The 20,610-nt window shown below is 49.6% G+C and overlaps 7 protein-coding genes across 7 annotated transcripts; 3 read left to right on the top strand and 4 right to left on the bottom strand.

Moving 5' to 3' along the window:
* Positions 1–300: 300 nt before the first annotated feature.
* N7525_006539 (uncharacterized protein) lies at positions 301–1,967 on the bottom strand (the record flags this gene model as incomplete). The annotated part of the gene is made up of 5 exons (XM_061213766.1): positions 301–389; positions 575–815; positions 874–1,232; positions 1,590–1,645; positions 1,705–1,967. 5 exons carry the CDS (start codon positions 1,965–1,967, stop codon positions 301–303), a joined length of 1,008 nt encoding a protein of 335 aa, XP_061068197.1.
* A 2,269-nt stretch (positions 1,968–4,236) lies between these two features.
* On the top strand, positions 4,237–5,522 carry N7525_006540 (uncharacterized protein; the record flags this gene model as incomplete). The annotated part of the gene is made up of 2 exons (XM_002568949.1): positions 4,237–4,618; positions 4,672–5,522. 2 exons carry the CDS (start codon positions 4,237–4,239, stop codon positions 5,520–5,522), a joined length of 1,233 nt encoding a protein of 410 aa, XP_002568995.1.
* Positions 5,523–6,049: 527 nt separating this feature from the next.
* On the bottom strand, positions 6,050–7,548 carry N7525_006541 (NAD(P)/FAD-dependent oxidoreductase; the record flags this gene model as incomplete). The annotated part of the gene is made up of 3 exons (XM_002568948.1): positions 6,050–6,198; positions 6,254–7,213; positions 7,266–7,548. The coding sequence occupies 3 exons, from the start codon at positions 7,546–7,548 to the stop codon at positions 6,050–6,052; spliced, it is 1,392 nt and encodes a 463-aa protein (XP_002568994.1).
* Positions 7,549–8,071: 523 nt separating this feature from the next.
* Positions 8,072–9,762, top strand: N7525_006542 (uncharacterized protein; the record flags this gene model as incomplete). Its single annotated transcript, XM_002568947.1, has 4 exons — positions 8,072–8,192; positions 8,248–8,338; positions 8,392–8,615; positions 8,666–9,762. The coding sequence occupies 4 exons, from the start codon at positions 8,072–8,074 to the stop codon at positions 9,760–9,762; spliced, it is 1,533 nt and encodes a 510-aa protein (XP_002568993.1).
* Positions 9,763–10,155: 393 nt separating this feature from the next.
* On the top strand, positions 10,156–10,839 carry N7525_006543 (uncharacterized protein; the record flags this gene model as incomplete). The annotated part of the gene is made up of 3 exons (XM_061213767.1): positions 10,156–10,184; positions 10,270–10,434; positions 10,479–10,839. 3 exons carry the CDS (start codon positions 10,156–10,158, stop codon positions 10,837–10,839), a joined length of 555 nt encoding a protein of 184 aa, XP_061068198.1.
* A 259-nt stretch (positions 10,840–11,098) lies between these two features.
* N7525_006544 (uncharacterized protein) lies at positions 11,099–16,606 on the bottom strand (the record flags this gene model as incomplete). Its single annotated transcript, XM_002568945.2, has 1 exon — positions 11,099–16,606. One exon carries the CDS (start codon positions 16,604–16,606, stop codon positions 11,099–11,101), a length of 5,508 nt encoding a protein of 1,835 aa, XP_002568991.1.
* Positions 16,607–17,429: 823 nt separating this feature from the next.
* Positions 17,430–20,280, bottom strand: N7525_006545 (uncharacterized protein; the record flags this gene model as incomplete). The annotated part of the gene is made up of 2 exons (XM_002568944.1): positions 17,430–20,057; positions 20,116–20,280. The coding sequence occupies 2 exons, from the start codon at positions 20,278–20,280 to the stop codon at positions 17,430–17,432; spliced, it is 2,793 nt and encodes a 930-aa protein (XP_002568990.1).
* Positions 20,281–20,610: the final 330 nt, after the last annotated feature.

The following is a 20,610-nucleotide window of genomic DNA, read 5'->3' on the forward strand; positions in this document are numbered from 1 at the left end:
TACCATTTCAGGCTAGGACGGCGACATTCCCTTTGGGGTTCCTCTTGAGGATCATTCTCCAATCGCTGCTAATAAGTACATAATACTGGACGTCATATCCGGCCTACGTTCGCAGATATTTGGCATTTACCAGCGAGCATGTACCATAAGTTCAACAGCGATTTCCAACTCGTGACCATTTGCGCAAAGATCCTTCAATGCTCTTTTAATGCATAGTGGAGATAGTATACATAGTGGAGAGCTTCTCACTGTAGACAAACTACAAACAGCATAGTGTACATGGATCGAACAGGTCATGTTCTAAGAGCGCCCCTCCAAGAGGTCCATAGTAATATGTCCACCGAAATTGAGGAACGGATGCGCCGTCAGCTCACGAGCAGATTTCCTCTCTGATGGAACCCACGTGAGCATATCCCTAGCAAATGACAAGAAAAGCTCCCTTTCCGAGTCATCAAGAGAAGGGATCGTATCCTCCAGTTTTCGACTTGGTATGAGTTCCTCGTGAAGGAATTTCCCTTCAGCCAACAATCAGCCAAAATAACGCACATGTCGGAACTTAGAATCGAAGACTCACCTTCTTTATCAAAGTACGGACCACCAAAAACCTCCCGGGCGTTTTTGCACGGCTTCCCTGCCCCAATGGTAATTGGAGAAGGATAACCCACCTGCGACATATACTCTGCTCGCTCAATTACCTCCTTAGGTGGTGGGCCAAGCAGAGCGATCATTTCTGCCAGATGGAATTTCGGATCATATCGACCGTTAGCATCTTGCACCTGCGTAAACAGCTCTGTGCCTTCGATGATGTTCCAAACCTTGAAAAACAACGTGTTAGTCTTGGCAGCATGGATAGGCACATGGTATTCGGCTTACAAGGACACCGAAGTTCCATATGTCTGCGCTGAAATCCCACCCATATCCGAGGACAACTTCTGGTGCCCGGTAGTAGTCTGGCTGTATAGGACACGTAACGACGGTTTGGCGCTGTGACTTCGTTTCTGGGTCGACGTTGTCGAACTTCCATGCCGAGCCGAAATCGGTTATCTTGGGGAGGACGTTTGCGATGTCCTCAACGTCCATTGGTCCAAAACCGTCGTAGCTTCGGTAGGTGGTGCGGTTTGTTACTGGATCGGTATGGTAATGCATGGGAAACTTGGTGACTTGTTCATGAATGAACTTTGGAATAGCTTTCTCATTTTCGAAAGTCATTAGGATATTTGCGAGCTTCAGATCTATAGCAACTTTTCTGGTTAGCAAATCCTTTTCTTTCACAGCCATACTAGAAGTCAACGGGTATTACTTGCCAGTATGAACGAGTCTGCACTCAGCGTGCAAATACTGCAACCCGAGAAGAAGCAATCCAATATACGCCTTGGCAACAGGAAGAGGCATTCTTCCGTTCTCGAAACGTTGCTGAAACACTGTCATTGGCTCCCGCATTGCCTCGTATACAAGGCAAGTGTTCTTCCTGCCTGGAATCTCGAGCTCAAAACTTTCCTGACAGGTCCGTACAGACCCATAACCCTGATGTGAAGGATTCTTTTGTGCAACGGTTTCCTCGATACTGAGAAGATCATTCCCAGATTTACCATAACAGCTATTCAAAAGTTTCACAGCAACTGTTCGCTCGGGCTGCCATTGGTACCTAGCGACTCAGCAGCTACAACCAACATTGAACAGTATTGGCGCGGAAATGAAACATACCTTGTGAGATCTCGCGCTAGCCATACGGTTGAACTCGTTCCCCAGCCGATCTTCGCTAGCAACTGGTAATTATCGCCAAGTGTCTCGCCCGGTCTTGCAGGGTAGAAGTCTTGGAGGCCATCGTTCAGGAATCTCTCTTCATCGACGACCTCGTGGCTGGGTATGGCGAAGGTAGGATTTGTAGGAGGGAGGTGGAGCGGTTTCGTGCGGAGGGAAGAAAATGTGCGTTTTGCCACGCGGCTTGTAAATTGTAAGCCAATCATGGGTGCATGTGGATTGCGTTCGACGTCGAACGTTGGCTTTGAAGAGTTAACTGTACGAAGCTTCGATGGGAATAGCTTCATCTTCTTACCTGTCTTTTCAAAGGATATGACCACAGCTTGGATCGTGTGTGTTTCGCGACTTTTTGGGACTTCTTTTTTGTATCTCCTTTCGGTATCTTGTTTGGCGTCTTCCGATTGTGAGCCTTCCAAGGACACCAAGGATACCAAGGATACCACGGTAGCTTGGATGTGGATATGATTGCCTTTTCGGGACGGTCCGATGCCCCACTCTGTGGGTCGGAAGGAGCTTCCAATGGATGGGATACCTTCTCCAACTTCCAAGGTTGTTTCTCGGTGAAGAACTAGACTTCTTTCTTGGAACGTGGGACGAAAAAGGGAGGGGTTTGAGTCTGGAAATAGGAGGCTGCGTTACCTCCATTACTAAGCTTTGTTTTGATTCATACCTACCCTGGTCTCCCGCCTCGACCGCCCCGCCCACCTACGGAGCATATATAACCCTAGTACTGACAAGCTACAGCGTGTTTTTGCAGTGGATATTGTATTAACCACCACCTCTCCTTGTGGCGCAAACATCGTGTTTTAACCCCGCTGACAGACAATGCACCCCTTTTGCGCAAACTATCACCCCCAACTATCCCATTTCCAATCCCTCCATTTCTAAGTAGTCTTCTTCGACAGCTTTTTCATATGTCTTTTCAGTGTCCTTTTTTAGCAGTTTCCTTGGGTATATCCCTTTGACTATTGTCCTCTCCATACTACACCACAAGCCTACACACTAACTATACCAAGAGTTTGAGAACAGGGAGAACAGGCATAACTACTACTAAGCTTTCCGGAACCCTCCTTGAAGCTATAAACAGCTCGGTACGAGTTCCTCCGAGCATCCCTCTCGCTAAGTTCGTCACAAAATGCAATCGCACTTTCTATGCAAAAATGTTTTGCTGCAGTTCACCTGAAAGTGGGATGATCTCGTTCTCCGCCAATAGCAAAGAAAGAAGATAATTGGAATTGATGAACTATAATGAAGATCATATTGTACGTGTACACCACCTCAGCTATGACATAAATAGCTGCATATATACCTACTTGACAAAGGAAGATCTGTCGTCTTCCCCGCAATCCAAACTCTTCAAGTACCCACCTGGGCACTTGGAGACGAGAACCCCTCTTGCAGATCCATCTTTGACACATCTGCATCAATCGCCTTGTATGTATATGGCTGCACTTTGTACGTAAACCCATGGCTTGGCATCTCCACATACGGGACATTTCGCCTAGGTGACGGTACCTACAACAATCTTCGTATGTTGTAGATCCTCGCGTGCCCCTAGCAAAAAAGATCCAACAACCTCGTGCTATTCGCCGCGATTGTTATGCTCCGTTGCATTGCTGAAATGCCGAATTGGTGATCTTGAATCCGAAAATTGACATATATCTTCAACAAGTACTGAGTATACAAATCAATTCCATGCTCCTGACGAAGTTAATCCCTAGCATGCAGTTGGAGTCATTGCCGATCTGCATCTGGTGTACCCCACCACTGGGTTCGTCCCGTCCCATTACTCCCGGGGGGAGGAACTGATCACTAAGCTGATCGACACTCACCACGAACTACAATGCTCTGCAGAGCCCGTGGGGCTAGCTATCTTAGACCAATGAGGCTTTTCGTACTTGAGAGTGATGGTGTCTGTGTTGTGCAGATTACGAGAAAGAAAGAGGAGATCAACAGTATGAATTAATATGGTGCTGATGATGATCTCTATATGCTGTCATGCCTATTTGAATAGCTTCACTGGGTAAAAGAGACGAAGGCACAAAGCCTAGGAAGATCTAGCAAGAAGTAAAGGTCTGCCATGAACTGCATGAAAACACAGCTGGCATGAATGCGTCAGAATCTTCAGGACCCCGCTTACTCCAGTGAGGGCAACTGATGTACTCCACAAGTATGGGGCAGATCGTCTTCTCCTTCAAACTTAGATACTGACTTAGAGGAAGGTGACGCGGTACCGGGGCTTGAGCCATGTGTGCAAAGAGGGGTTGGCACAGGGAGAACAAGATATAAAGAGCCCGTGAAGACCATTCCATTGCTCTCTATCATCACAAACCCTCAATCACTCTCAATTTCTATATACCAAAACGACTATGAAAGGCTCTTCTCTCGGCATTCTCGCCATCCTTCTTCAGGCTTATGCTGTATATGGCAGGAAAGTCGAGCCAGATGAAGTCGGCGCACCTGGGAAAGAGCCCTATGTCGAGGGACACAGTATCCGGTGGGGAACTGGCCGTTAGCGGGAGCTATCACTGCGAAGAAAACGAGACACCCTTTATCACTCCGGACAAAAAGCACGCCACTTGTTGTCTGGAGGGAGAAAGCCTTAAAGGGTCTGCGGACACTGAATGGCACTGCTGCGCGGAGGGCCATGACGTGACCGGCTCTGCGGATGTTGGATATGAGTGCTGTGTGAAAGGCTCGGTCTATGACGGCGATATGTGCAAGAGAGCAGAGAAGTGTCCCAATGGCCAAGAGATGGTCGATGGAAAGTGCCAGTGCCCCAAGGACCAGACCATGGCCGACGACGGCACCTGCAAGCCCGTCAAAGCTGGCAAGTGTGACTCTGGTTTGAAGACAGGTACATCATACTATGCACTTTTACGCTGGAGCAAAGCAACTAATCTCATACAGGAAAATGCTACTTCCTCACTGGAAGGTCGGAGAACTATTTGACTTTCAACGGTGGCCAGTACTCTGAAACAAAGCTGAGCAAGTATATCCGGCCTGCAAAATTTCAACTTTGCAGGGATGAAAAATGCACGCCAGGCCTGCCGGTCAATCCAAGCGATGAAGTCAAGATCAAGGACCTTCATGGCAGTCTGCCTTACGCAACCGATGCCAACCAATGGGTGGACAATAAACAGAATGGTGCTCACATCGGCAAGACTCCCGACTATGAAAAAGCTGGGAACTTCTCGTTCACCAAGTGGCCCTGTGGTAAATATTGCCTTACAGGGTTCAACCAAGGACTTTCGCAAGCTTGTCCAGACGTCAGCCCGGGTATCTCCTTTGATAACAAGGCCACCGACTCCTGCATTGAATTTGAACTCCTTGAGGTTCCATGTGATATCCGGGCCGACAAGAACAATTGCATCTGGAAAAATAGCAAGAACCAATGCTGTGGCAAGATCGACTGTTCTGCCGAGGAAGAAACCGAGGAAGGTACGAAGCCCTATTGCCCGACACAAGATGGCACGACTCGCGTCTTCAATGGGATTGAATTTGAGGTTATTTGCGGGAAGGCATATAGCACAAAAACGGACATGATCACGGTTCGAAAGGATGTGACCGACCCAGAGACATGCTACAAAGAATGTGCTGCGAATCCGAAGTGTCAAGGTGCCAATTGGAGATTCAGCAAGAACTACTGCTCTCACCATCCTTATTACGAGGATCAACCGAAGACGCAAAATGCTGGAGAGGACTGGGTCACCTTCCGTCCAACGGAAAAGCGCGAGTTTACTTCGAATCAGCTCTTCTAGGTTTACCCTGAGCTGTCAGGCGAATATTATTGCAGATTCTTGTTTCTGCCACTGTTTTCCTTGCTTCTAAAGAGTCTCTCGGTTCACGCCAACTACCTTCTAGTTCTGTCATTGCCCTTCTGAGCCTGTTGAAGTGATCGCCAAGTCTGTCTAACAATTAGGAGAGACTATGTTAGCAAAAAGACCTCATAAAGACTAGTACAAAGAGTGCTGGAAAGAGTGCTGGAAAGAGTGCTGGAAAGAGTGCTGGCAAGAGTGGTTTGCGAAGTATACAGAATCAGAATCTTGCTCTACGTAAGGTAGATGTTTGACGAGGAACATAGGAGATCCTGTCCTAGAGGACCTTTTCTCTTTAATCTTTTACCCCCTGTACTTAGTATTCTCAATTAAATGCGCTCTTTATATTGAAGATTACATAGCGTACCAGGTTGATCAACCATATGAGAGTTATTGAGCCTCTACCATAACACATTACAGAAAATGTATATGGTGTATTTCAATCGTATCAACCGGGGTATAAAACTCCGCTACCAAATGGAAGGCAAATCTCCATTTGAAAGCCGGGAGAGCCTTTCGTCGCTAAATTGGAAACATTCTGGCAGCCCCGTTTCATCCCAGGTCTTCCCAAGCACAAGTTGAGCTACAGCCGGAGCGCACGTAAATATCCGGGCCATACCTGTCTCCAGTTAGCGTGTCATTCCAGGATATAATCTCGCAAAAGAAAAACTCACCATGGCCATTAAATCCGGCACAGATATATTGCCCAGGAAGGGAATCAATTGCCCCGACGAACGGAACAGAGTCTGTGGTCATGGCAATTATCCCAGTCCAAGCATGATCCAGACCCTCACCATGCATAGCAGCCTGGGACGAATAAGCAGGAAATATCTCACCAAAAGTCTGCAGAGCATCCTGAACAATCTCTTCATTGTACCGGGAATCGTCAGTGCTGAATCGAGTAGCATTTGTCTCAGGGCTCAAGTTTGGGTTTGACCGCGATACACCTAACACCAATGTACCATCTCCCTTACGCTGGATCAGGGAGTAGAAATGGAGGAGGCTAAAGCGGAGCGAGAAAGTTTTCTGCAGAGCGTTCTGCCCTGAGAAAGCTGTAACAGGCACAAGAGAGTGAGCCTGTGCACGGTTTGGCCGAATATAAGCCTCCAGCTGCGGCAGTAACAGGGCAGCATGGGCATTCGTGCAATGAACAATTTTCTCCGCTTCTATTATCCCCCGGGGTGTGTGCACTTTCCATGTTTCGGAGGTCGCGCCACTTCGTTCAATTTCAGTGGCAGGACAGAACGTGAAGAGCCTCGCACCCTTCGATATCACGGCCTGAAGAAGAAACTGTGCAAGCTTTGCCGGGTGGCTTGATCCAGCCGGCCACTCATATGCTGCTACAGCCCCCGGGACTCTCGTCTTCTGCGTGGCCTGGTCTCCTTCGTGGAATATGATGTGCGAAGTGTCGCCGCCTGCTTTCTTAAACGCTTCCAGGCTCTCTGCCTCGTAGGCCGCGAATTCCGGGGTCATGCAAACATCAAATGTCGTTGTCAAGTTGAAGTCGCATTCTACATTATGTTCCTTGACAAATGCGTCGACTCTTTCTAGGACCAGTCGCTCGTCCTGGATGATCTTCAATGCTTGTTGCTCTCCATGCACTTTGGCATATGCACTGAAACCCCTGAAAGCATCTATTTTGCAAATTAGAAATGCTCGCCATATTCCCATGGAAGTCTGACAGACCTGGTCGCACATGTCCGGCATTTCGCGAGCTTGCGCCACTTGCTGCCTCCCGTGCCTCGAGAACCACGATATCCTCGGGTTTGGCGCCTCCTTCGATCAGCTTGAAGGCCGTTAAACCGCCAGAAATACCGGATCCTATAATGACATATTTTGAGTGGGATGGAACGGTTGTATCGATATTTGCATGCAAATTGGGGTATGCCCGAGTTGTTCGTTGCCAGTAGCTCAAGCAAGGAGTGGGATTTGGCAGGCTTCTGCTTGTCTCAATATTTGAAGCTGACATTTCAGAGGATATGCAATTAGTCAAAGTTTCCACAAATATTCAAGAAATATATACAACATATATAAGTCGGAGAGAGTGTGTGTCTCGTATTCTCCGTTGTCGCATGCGGGGAAGCCTGGGATTCTCCTATCGCGGACTTCCCCCTCAAATCCTTAAAAGGATTTTCCCCTTCAGACTCGTCTAACTGATAGGATTCTCCCTCTCTCTAGATCCACTCGTTAAGCCGACCTTGGCAGTGGAGTTGGAATTGACTAAACGCCAAAATGCCTCTCTATATCGACCTCGGCATTCCTCCGATGTTACAAGGACAACCATTGGTGCTTGGAAGGCTTATCACGCGTGCACCTTGCAGAAACGTCCTAGTCCCTCGAAGCCAAAGACAAGCTAAAAGTCTACCCCAGACGTATTACTTTATCTGTGAGGGGTCACAGGGGCGCCTTATCATCGGGCCCTGCTTGGGTATATGAATGGCTAAAGTCCCCAGAATGCTGGCTTTTTTCTCTCTCCTCACACCACTATAATAATGGTGTCCTTCAAACCGTTTCGTCGCAATGCGTCGAATGTCGATGTCCGATCTCCGGAGGAGAAGGCCCTGGTCCGACGCCTTGACATCTTCCTGATGACCTTCGGCTGTATTTCACAGGGTGCGTTGGGCTACCCCTCTAACAGCTTGGGATCGGCCAAACTGACTTCTGTCAGTTATCAAATATCTCGATCAACAAAATATCAACAATGCCTACGTATCTGGCATGAAGGAGGATTTACACTTGTTCGGAAATGAGCTTAATCTGTGAGTCGTCCGAGAAATTTACATACAACTTCATGATAGCTAATACAGTCTAGATTCACAACCTATTTTAACGCCGCCTACTGCGTAATGCTAATTCCCTCCCAAATCATCCTCACCTACGTACGTCCAAGTTATTGGCTCCCAGGCTTGGAGATCGCATGGGGTGTTCTGACCGGGTTAATCGCGATGACAACGAACGCGAAACAAGTCTACGCCCTCCGCGTGTTCCTCGGTCTATGCGAAAGTAGCGCATGGCCAGGAATGATGACATTATTCAGTATGTCATTCAAATTTCCTTCCCTTGGCTCGAATTAACCAGACCCCCAGTGTACTGGTATACCCCAACCGAACTCGCCAAGCGAATGGGATTCTACCACTCCTGCCAAGCAGTCGGCCAAATGCTCTCGGGCGCCATGCAAGCCGCAATAACCGACACTCTCGACGGACGCAACGAGCTAGCAGGATGGCGCTGGCTATTCGTGATCAACGCGATCATCACGGTAATCTGGGGATTCGCAGGATTTATCATGCTCCCCGATCTACCGAACCGACCTAACCCGCGCGCATTCTGGTTCAAGAAAGTCCACGGCGAGCTGTCACTAGAACGGCTCGCGCGCAACGGCCGCGCCGAGCCAAAGAAGATGACCTGGGCAGGCGTGAAACGCACGTTCTCCGGGTGGGTTGTTTACTTCATTGCGATCCTGTATATCGCAACGGTCCTTGGCACATACGGATATGTTTATTTCGGACTGTTTTTGAAATCGCTGAAGAACCCAGACGGGAGCGCGAGATGGACTGTCTCGCAGGTCAACGCTATCCCCATTGGAGGGTCTGCGATTAATGTCGTGTTTGTGTGGATCTGGGCTCTGTTATCGGATTACTTTGAAACCCGTTGGACGCTCATCGTTCTTCAGGCAGTTATTGGAATCGTCCCGTGTATCATCATGAGTGTTTGGACTACACATCCGTTGTCGGTGGATTTATCTGCTGCTTATGCGTCATACTTCATCTCGTATATTTGTCTCGGCACGGCGCCGTTGATCTTCGCCTGGCTCTCTGATCTTATTCCGCAGGATCCCGAGGCTCGGTCGCTTGTTGTCGGCGTTGCAGTTGCTGGGTACTATGCCATCTCTTCGTGGTCGCAGGTTCTCGTCTGGCCTGCGAGTCAAGCCCCGTTTTATAAGTACGGGTGGCAGTCTGCATTGGCTCTGTTGGTTCTTGTGATTATTATGACGAGCATTTTGAGATTCGTGGATGTGCGGTACCTTCTTCCAAAGCGTGAGGAATTCCGCGCTGCATTGGAAGAAGATATCGTTGCGAGTAAAGGGGCTGGTCCGTCGGTGTCTGCAGATCAGATCGAGGGTCGGCGTCGGATAGATGGAAGCTCGAAGGTGTCTCCGACATCAAATGCACATGAAATTTAGCCACCGGGCTCTGAGCTTATGTCTATGTTGATTTGCTTGGTTCTTTTAATGATGTTGCACTATGCATTCCCCTTTTATTCGCTCTCGATACCCAGTGAAGCGCCTTACAATATTAAATAAAATCTCTTTTACTCATGAAGCAAGCCCACTTGATATAGATTGTTAGGAATCAAATTAGTCGGCCGTAGTCTTCTTTTGGAATCCTCGACGAGAGGCTGATCTGCGAAATGGCGAATTTCATCCTCAAAGTCGAGAATCCAAGCAATACCCGACTCGGACTCTGATGCTGGACCATTGTCCTCGTATTCAGCCCTCTCTGTAAAGCCAAATCTTAGAGGTTCTTCCTAGACTTGAGGAGATGTCGTGCTTGAAGTTAATCTGAAGTCTAGAGAGATGGATTACAACTGCACTGGTACCGCACGGTTAGTGGCCACGACTATACCTACACTTTCTACCGCAAATCACGTACTCTAGCACTTAGGCCTAGTGGGGATTTGTATATAGCAGCTCTCTCCTGTTGCCCGGCGTTGATGAAAACGGTGGCTTCACTACCGTTCTCGAAACGGGTGACATATGGTATTACCCAAAGGGCGTAGCGCATAATGCGCAAGGCCTGGACGATGAGAACGAGTATCTCCTCGCTTTTGATGACGGTATCTTTGAGAAGATTGGGTATGTCCCAGTCACATCTTTACAAGCTCAATATACTGACTTAGAAAAACTACCTTCATGGTCGACGACTGGATTGACCACACCCCCAGAGATATTCTCACTAAGAACTTTGGTGTTGACCGTAAGGTCTTCAACTCGGTTCATTCAAACTTCCCTTACATTCTCAACGGCACTGTCAGCAAAGACCTTGACAAGGCTCCTGTGGGTACGCAGAGAGGTGATGATTCCTACGTCGACAACACCTACAAACACCCCTCGGAGCCTGTCCCTGGAAGATTACCGTCTAGGCTGAGGAATGACTCTACTTCCATCAGGGTCACGCTCGTGTCACTGTCTTTATTGGTGACTCCAAGGCTCGCACTTTTGACTCCCAAGGGGGGAGATCGCTGCTTTCCCCGGCAATAAAGGGCAAAGACATACAAGAACAACAAGACAAATAAAACCCGAATAGGCTAGAGACAGTAAAAGATGCCAAAATGCCAGAATTGATTCGATATCCAACTCCGGTAATGCGCTGATGCTGTGCAAACACGAAAAACCAAGCGTGGCCTACTCCAACTCAAGGAACAAAACTCCGTACACGCCGCCAACAATGCTCATATCACACGCGCTCCTCGCGTGATTGAAAAAGAAATGGCAGAAAAGAATAAAAAAAGAATATAGCCTAATTTTTGATCGCCTTCCTCCGCAATACACCAAGATGTTCCAATCTGTCCCACGCTTTGTTCATATCAGAGCATTCGTTGCCCAGTGAGGGCCGGAGGTCTAGTCCGTCAAGGGTATGGAGAGAACCACTCGTGCCGGCGTAGAGCAGGAGTTCTAGCACCCTCCGGCGTAGACGTGTGGCTTGATCGAGGTGCCTAAAGTACTTCACATCCGCTTGCGGGTCGGCGTGCGGAAGTGTGTATGGGTCGTCTACTTCGATGTCTCTATCTGCCTTCGGCTCATCACCCATGGTGGCACGGTGAGAGACCTGGTCATCGTTTCCGAGCTCAGATAGAGCGTCGGAAAGATCCCGGTGGGTTCCTTGGTGCCGGACGACTGCTTGTTCTGGAGACTTCAATTTCATGCGATCGGCATTGCCACTCCCAGTCACTGCTGGGGGGTAAAAGCCAATAGTCAAGGGGTTCCCACGGAGATCAAGCTTGCGTAAGGAACACGCAGTTCCTTTCCCAGTTTTTCCTAGTCGACTGAGGATCTGACAGACCCTTCTCATCCTTGAGAGACGGTTGCCGACAACCATCAGTCTTGCAAGACAGTTCATTCCAACTAGTGGCTCAACGTCATCAACCGAGTTGAAATTCAGGTTTAGGACCTTGAGGTTCGGGAAGCTCAAGGCAAAATCGCTCGGGAGACTTTTCAACGTGCACGCAGCTAGATCAAGAAGTTGAAGTCGTAGTAGCGGGGCAGAAGGGCAGACACTTTGGTGGGAAAGCTTGTTTGAGGATAAAAAGACCTTGCGAACATCCTTGACAAGTCCTAAATCGATATCCAGCCTGTGTTCAATGTCCTTTTCTTTGAATGGTGTCTGCTCTCGGAGAGACAGTACCTCGAGATTGTGACAATTCTCAAGGCCGGTAACAGTGGAAAGGTGGTTCTGATCGAGGTAAAGAAGGCTCACAGAAGGGAAAGCTCGTGCATCTAAAGCCTCCAGTTTGTTTTCGGAGAGCTTGAGAGCGCGGAGACTGATAAGGGAAGCGGAGGTGTCAAAACGACTGATCTGGTTGGCGCTGACATCGAAAGTGGCAAGTGACGGAAGCCATTCGACATTTCGAACAGATGTCAGACAGTTGTGGCTCAAGTCAAGATCACGAAGGCGCGTCAACTCGGACCCTTCAAAATCCACTGCAGTGATAGAGTTGTTTCTCAGCTTCAGGCTTAGCAAGCCATTCAGATCAAGAATCCCGTCTATGTTACGGATCTGATTATCATTGGCCTTCAATTCCCGGAGATGAATCAAGCTCGCGAAGCCATCCAATGTCTCGATATCGTTTCCTGAAACGTCCAAGTACTGCAAATTGACCATATGACCCCAGGGAGTCAGGTTAGAGAGGCAGTTCCTAGAAATCTTGAGGGTTCGCAGGGTTGGGGGAATGCCGCTCAATTGACCAATGTCATTGTCGGAAACATCCAACTCCTCTAGTCGGGGGCAGAATTCGTTCAGCTTGTGCAGCGTAATCAATCCCTTCTGACGCAGGACAAGGCGGCGCACGTGTTCCCAATAAGGCTCATATGGTTCCACGTCGGTAATATGCTTGATCAAATCTTCAGTTGCCAGTGCGAACGTTCCATGCACCTGTCGCAAAGAGGAAGGATTTGTACGTTGAGCCACGTAGCTCATTTCAAGGTTCAGAGGTTTATCGCCTTGGTTGACAGTGAAGTCCGCAAGTGGACTGAGGTGGAAGCTGTAGGTCGTGTCGGGCCCGGCGCTCCGGACAGGCATCAAAGAATGCTCTGCCTCGTTTTTCGCAGGTGTCTCTTGAACATGAAGTGAGTCATTCCTGCGGATGAGGCTTTGGTCATCAATAGTCTCCTCGTTCCTCTCCTCAATCCTCGAGATGGGACGTCGAATGAACGGTTGTCCACCGACTGAAGTTTGACGCCCCGTGGGAGGAACGGATGACCGTATTGAGCCATTTTCTTGGTCTGCTGGGCCTGCACCTTCGTCTGGTACAATCCCATGGTAGGTGTGGTTCGTGTCCGGGTCAGACTGGGCGTTATCAGGCTCGCCGCGAGAAGAGGGGCGTGAAACAAGGGGCGATGAGAGATTCACTGTCGCGACACGTGCTTGTTTTCCGAGAGATCGGGGGGTCTTCGAAGACAACGGCTCCTCACGCTGGGCTTCAAGTTTCCGTTGCGCGGAGATTCTCCTTTCTGCGGCCTCGTCCGTGCCCCATGATGTAGCTCTTGTCCCAGTGTTAGGAACACTGGACGTGAATCGAGTGAACCTTGATTGAACCGAGCTTGCGCCGAGAGATGGTTCCCCGTCTCTCGTGTGTGGTCGAACATCAGGTTTCTTGGGGGATGTGTTCGCAGCCAAAGAACCACGGGTCTTGAATTGCTCTCGATCAGCTGGAGCGTCGCTCTTTGCAGGAGAACTGAGACCATGGACTCGCATCATCTCCTGGAGCTCGTCTACACTAAGATCCGGAATATCCTTGAATGGATCATCAGTCTCCTCGGTGGGTTCTGAGATTGGCGCCTGTGGTTCTTCCACCTCATCCTTCACCCATTGATTCTTCGAACGGTCATATTTGAAGCCATTGACCTCATTCGGGATCAGGTGGGCTACAAGGTCAGAAGCCAGCATACCCTTGACTTGGGAGCTTTGTGAAGAGCCGGTGGGTAGGGAGTTGACACTGAAACCAGACATTTGTGTGTTGATAGTCATCAGATCCTGGGCGATGTTTTCCGCTGTGTCATCAGTCATGCCACTAGTCTTTCGTTTCCTCGGACCGTGAATTCGGATATTCTGTGAGTTTGATTCACCGAACTCGGTTTGGCCCTCGTCCTGGCTATGACGAGCACGCAGGGACATTTCGCGGTCATCCGGATCATCTTGCTCCTGGTATTTCTTCAGGTGACTCAAAATCTGTGGATTCAACTCCTTCACCTCTCTCAACTTGCGAAGATCCGTTCCATCACGGCTCGGAGGGCGAGAAAAGGCTTCACGTGTGGATTCGTCGTCGTCGCTGAACTCGTCGCCTTCACTTTCCACGTCAGACTCATGTACGCTTGTCAATCCAGCCGCACCTCGTCCTTTCGATCTGATGAGATCCATGATCTTGGTGGCCTCGTTTAAATAATCCTGGGTGGTTATAGATCCCTTTCGCGAGGTATCACTAGCCCCAGTAATCTTAACTAGTGGGACGTCACCATCAATGGAAAAGGAATCCGAATAATCGTTATTGTCGAAATTGGATTCGGAGAAGTCTCTGTGCGGCGCAACATGGCTTTCCCCGTCTGTCCGTATTTGGCTTGGTGTGGGTGTTCGAGGTCGCTGCATCGATTGAGAAAGGCCCGGCGGAGCAAGATAGTCACTATTCTCGAGCTGAACGCCGTGTTGCATAAGACTCCGTTGCAACAGTGACATGCTGTCACCGTACTTCTGAGGCGAACCGCCGTTGGCATTTTGATAGGGCTCGGCACTGCTATTTCTCATAATTGTTCGGCGCCGTTTCGGGGTGGGGTCCATGCCGGGGGCCCGGGGTACTCGCTTCACATCAGGAGCCATATTTTCTTTATTATTCGGACGAGTCCCATGCCGCATATCATCAAAGAAATCCTGGCGCATCCATGCAGAGGGTTTCCGGGTGAATCCCGAACTTGCCGATCTGGTGTAATGATACAGCCCTTGCTGTGAGGGCCCACGGAAATATTTTTGCCGAGTTGACGATCGCTTGCGTGAAGACGGGCGGGACCCAAACCCTCTGGCCTCATCGTACATCAATTTTGGCTCGTAAGGGCTGGTGTCTGAGAAATCGAATTTGTCCAACTCGCCACCCCCAAACTGGCTGATCCGATGTACAGCATTCCGAGACCCAAGGCGTTCGTTGTTTCGCCTAGGGGAGATCTCCTGCAATGGTTCGTGTCTCGCATTTAGAAGGCTGCGGTTTTCCCCTTTTCTTCGCGCTTCTTCTGAGGGCGAAGGGGGTTCCTCTCCTTCTGACGTGTCGCTGAAATTGTCTTCAAACTGACTCATGCGCCGAAGAAGTCTGTTGTTAGTAAATGTGTCATGGTCACCAAACAGCTTCAATGGACTTCCTGATGACGGCATCTTGGCCTCATTCTCCGCTCCAGCGGTGGATGGCCGCACATGAGACGAAGAAGGACGCGGTAGACCAGGTGACGCAGTTTTGTGGGGGTTGAACAAGGGAGAACTTCGGATTTTAGAGTTGGCGAGGGTTGTGGGGGACAAACGGTGGGAAGGAAAGGGCGAAGGGGAAAATCGCCGAGGGAAGGAGCGGTTTCCTCGCCGACTGTTGAAGTCCACAGTCCCCATAGACAGATCCTGGGGTAGAGAATGACTGGTCGCGTCCAGTAAGCTGTCTTCTCGCGGAGACCCTTCCACGTGAGGTTCACTGTGGTTGTAGAAGAGGAGGCTATCGCTTGCGGGGGAGTCCGGGCGACTATCATTTTTAATAGACAGGCTTTCCAACTTGTTGGTGACCTGCTTCAGCGCAGACTTGATGACTTCTGAAGTCCCATTGCCATCGACGGTGTTGTTGCGGGTGAAGGTTATGGGAGTGATTCCCTCGTTGCGCAGATCCTCTAGCCCACTAGCTGTCCGTAGCTGGGAATTCCCCGCTTGGGAGAACCCTTCCTGGTCCCAATCCACGTCCAGGCCCCCATTATTCTCCCAAGGAGCGCGATTGTCGGTTCCCTCCGGTGATCGGTCGCCATTATCCCTTCCCTCCTCATCATCGACGCGTTCGGGGTCATTAGCGCGACTGTTCTGCTCGTCTCTATCCTGTCGCGAGGGTGTGTCGGCGAAATCCCACAGATTGTCATCCTGCTTCGTAAACGGGGTGGAACCTTGCTGCGCCGTCGCAGCACCAGGTGTGGGCGGCTTGAACACGCTTTCAAGTCCCATCGGCGCGAACAGGTCACGTTGCTCGCCAGCGGCGATTTCCCCGCGCACTAGTCGCCGGCGCCATTCTGGTGTACCCTCTTTTGTGTCCTTGCCCTTGGGTTTGATCTGAACTGTACCATCGGATTCGGATTGTGTGGAGGCTTTAGAGACGTTTGACACTGATCGCAGAGGGGAGCGCATATCCATTGAGGGCTGTCTGCGAGCCGCACCCGGGGTGGGCTTGGGGCTGACCTTGGGGCTTGGCTTGGAATTGATCTTTGGGTCGGCCTTGGGTGTAGTGAATTTCAAACTATTAGGGTGAGGCGATCGTGGTTTGCGTGTTTTGGGTGTTCGTGGGGTTTTCGGAGTCGGAGGTTCTCTTCTATGGAAATGACATGGTCGGGTAACCTTATCCTTTATGTTTCCCGGCGATTGTTGTTCCAAGGGACGCCGGGCGGGTAGAGGAATGCGACTAGGGGTGCCTTGCTGACTGGTTTTAGGCGACTCTGATCGAACAGGTAGAACGGGTACCGGGCTGGTGGGCGAAGCTGGAGATGGCCAGTCGTCAGACAGACTGTCAAGCCATGGTTGGTTGCTCATTTTCCTTTGTTATGATGCCGGTACGCGTTCCGGGTCAAAACAAAACAACTTCACATCAACATCAACATCAACATCAACATCAACATGAAAAGGCATAGAGCGGAGCTAATGAAAGAGAAGAAGAACGGGTAAGAGTGCGGAGATGCGGTGTCCAGTGTATCTCCACTTAAGGAAAGCTCCCCTTGTTTATTATCTTTTTGTTTACCTTTTTGTTCTCCGTCCAGATCAATATCCTATAGTTACTCTTTGTAGAATACTTAATAATATAAAATATTATATAATTTTTGGGATCTATCAATTATACGTTTGACCCTAGTTCCCAGTATTGCCCTTTCTTTATTTTATTTTGGGGGAAAAGCTGCTAAATATCTCCAAACACCCCAGATGTCAAGCTACAACTATTGAATCCCTTTGAAGCCTAATATGTTGACTAGTCCCATTTAGTCCTGGTTTTGTTCATTCAATATAAGCCCTGGAATTGACCTGTTATCATGTCTTGCGTAGTGTTTAGCGATGTCTAAATGTTTTTGAACATTGATCGTAGATCGAAAATATTTTCAGCGTCCCTGGTCCCACCTTATATATATATCTGCAAGGCTTGATCGTCACCAAAAAAAGCAAATCATATTGACCCAAAATCCCTTGGTTCGAATATCGATATATTTAGCACGCGCAAGGGCGAGATAGTTATTCGCACAGAAAATAAATAATTGAAATACTGTCTAGGAACCCAAATATGTATTGTTCGTGTCTAACTCCTAGGATATTGTCTCCGTCAATAATGAATGTTACAGTATAAAACATGAAATGCACATCAATGATCTTAAATAATCAGTCTCTCGAATGAGTACTTGCCAACCGCTTTGCGGCGTAAGTAACCAATCTCACGGCTGCTGCGGTTCTTGACCTCACCCGTCGACTTCTTGGTCTTGGTGCGGGACACGTCAGTAGAAGCAGCCTTGAGTGACAGCGGTAGCATCTTGCCACCAGCATCGCCATCGTAGCCATCCTCTCCCTCACCGGGACGAGTGAAGACCATCAAGTCGGCACCATTGAGTTTCTCGTAACGGACCAGGTGGGAAGGAGCCGCCTCGGCATCCATCTTGGCCAGGGCATCTTCGGAGGTAGTAGCTGGGGTGCTGACTTGGTCCGCAAAGCGGAGGTACTCGCACAAAACACCCTTGAGATAGGTTGCCTCTTCCACTCCTGCAAGCGCGGCGGAGACTTCGGACTTCATGTCCGCAATCAATTCCATTTCACGACTAGCAGCGGCAGTGACCGAGTCTGAGTCCTCAAAGTCAGCCACTGCGGGGATGGCCGAGATCCAACCGGACGGGCCCACGGCATCCACGGAGGCAGTGATGAGATCAACGATAACGTTGAGAGAAAGGGTGGGGGTAATTTGGTCAAGAGTAATAGGTGTTGGGGGGTTTTCAGTGAATCGAGAAGTGTAACCCCCAGTAGCAAGGGAAAGGCGGAGATGGTGAACCATAGAAATGAGTTCTGTTCGGGAAAGGTTGGAGCGGAGGGAATGAACGACCACTGATGCGGGCTGTGAGTGAATCTTTTGGAGCGAGGTGTTTAGACCAGCGAAGATATCCTTCAGTGTTGCCGTTTCGGCCCCCAGCTGTTTTGTAAGTTCTTGGGTAGGAGTGGCAATATCACCATTTGTGATCGCACGAGCTGTCTCCTCGAGCGTTCCAGAGTGGGAACGTGCCTGGTTCAAGAAGGTCTTGAGCGCGTAGGCCAACTCATCGGAGGAAATCAGAGTGGGACCCTCAAGCACTTGGTTGACCTGCTTCAACGAGGGATCCGAATCGAGGAGGGCCTGAATGAACGATCCGGTGGGGAATGGCTGCAAGATACGTGGCTTGCATGCACGACGGAGCGCAATCTCAACGTTGTCGAGTGACAGATGTCCCAAGCGAATCAGCCAGTCGCAGGTAGTCGGGGGCCACATAGCAACACGGAGTTGAGATGAAGGGGAGGCCGACACGGTGTCATCTGAGGCAGACTCCTCCACAGCGAATATTTTTGACAGCAAGAAAAGAGTTGCTTCTGAGTTAACATATTGCCCACGGACTGGGAGCGTTGTGGAGGCATCGGAGGTGCTGAAGTATGTCAGAACGGCATCATCGAACAAGTCAATATTCTTTGTCTTGGTTGCCTCCTCCACTGTTTTTGTGAGCTGAGTCCATTTCTCAACTTGCTCTGGTGAAGTAAGTCGAAGGGAGGCCATGTTGTCAGATCGGTGTTTCTTCGACGCGATATCCCACTGTGCACCAGATGAACCAATACCTCTGCCGATGGCGTCAATCAGCAGGCTATCTCTGGTCCGCTTCAGCGAAGAGCTGGGCGCACTAGCGAGAGAGCTCAAGTCAAAGGCAATAAGAGTGTTGCCCTTGGTTGCGACGGCAATTCCAAGTTTGGCGAAGTAGCTGATGAAGTTTGTGGGAGTCTCTGGGGTCGATCCAGTGCTTGACAAAAGATCACCGCCTGGAATGCTGCGCTGCACAGAATGGTATTGGGTATCATACACCGCCACAAGAGATTGTTGTGCTCCGATCACGGATTGGGGAGAAATGCGCATGACCGAGGAGAACTCCTCCTCATCAAGGACGAATTGCGACGTGACGCAGGGAGAGTACTGAGAGAGGTCAACGTTGATGAAACCCCTTTCAAAAGAAAGGTTCAACCCCGCCGAGCCAGAATGGAAGCTCCATTGCATAGCATTGCCATTGGTGGTTTCCAGGCCGTTCACGTCTGGGATGTGGAAAGTTTGTAGATGGCGTAGGCGCTGGCTTTCGTCCAACCGTGACTCCGACTTCGCATGAGCGGGGACTGAGAACATTTGCACAATGATGTCCTTGAGGGGGACTCGATCGGCATTCTTCGGTTGAGATACCATAAGCAAGATAGATGGCTCGTTGGTCCCCGAAGTTGTCAGATCGCCCAGCGCCAGCAAAGCCAAATCCTGCCGTCTTTTGAACAAAGCCTTCTTCGCATCATCGAATTCGACCAAAAAGCTGGATTGGACATTGTGAGTAGAGCAAACCTTTGCAATCTCACTGTGTTGAATACTCCATCGTTGGGTCTTCAGATCCGAAGACAGTCTACGCACACGACCATCCTCGTGAACTGCCAGAATATCGAATGGGTCCGTCTCTCCTTCGGCATCGGTACTAGAGGGCACTATTCCCACAAAATTTGTCGGGCTGGTCGAGTCGGTCACCGTGGTAGCCGAAGAAGAAATGACCGGAGCACTTGAGCCGCTGCTACCGATCTCTTCCACAAAGCACTTGATCTGATGTTCTGGCTTAGTTACAGCCGTGTAAGTTTGCCTCCGAACTGTCGATTTCTTTGACAACTTCCTGCGAACTGAGCATGGGCGGCAAGAGAAAGTTGATTGCGGTGGGACGGCGTAAGAAGTAACGAGCTTAGGTGTTTGAACCTGGTGAAGATTAGTGTTAGATGCAAACAAGAGAACACCAGAGAAGTAAAAAACATACATTGTAAATGTTCACAGCCTCGCCATCCACGGCAACTGCGACTTCATAGCGCTTGCGTTTTTTGGCATCGGCGAGACTGAAGACATCCCCGATACGGGTCTTGCCGGTAGAAGCGTGAAGGGGGCGAGGCAATTGCGCCAGGACAGATGGGGGCTGCAAGTCCATGACGAACTGAATACCAAGAATCAAAAATGGCTTGAGTTCCTGTCCCTTCAAAGCGTGTGATCTTTTTGATGCGGACCCATCCAATTTGGAAATCTGAAAAATTTTCGGTATTACGTCGGGCCGGCCAATCCACCCCTAGGCCATATCAGGACTAGCGTTAGTCTGTGGAGCAATCAGCCTGACATAAGCCATTAACGCGCCTTTCGCGTCGGACGTGTTTGAAGCTATGGAGATTGACCTTGATTTGGTTCTTGCTTTTATAAAATCGCTCCACAATTACCACCAATATCCCGTCATTTCAATGCTACATCTGAGCGACTGTTTGCTCCC

The sequence above is a fragment of the Penicillium rubens genome (genome assembly GCF_028828025.1).
Source record: "Penicillium rubens strain IBT 27055 chromosome Unknown utg000003l_segment0_segment0, whole genome shotgun sequence".
NCBI classification, from domain to species: domain Eukaryota; kingdom Fungi; phylum Ascomycota; class Eurotiomycetes; order Eurotiales; family Aspergillaceae; genus Penicillium; species Penicillium rubens.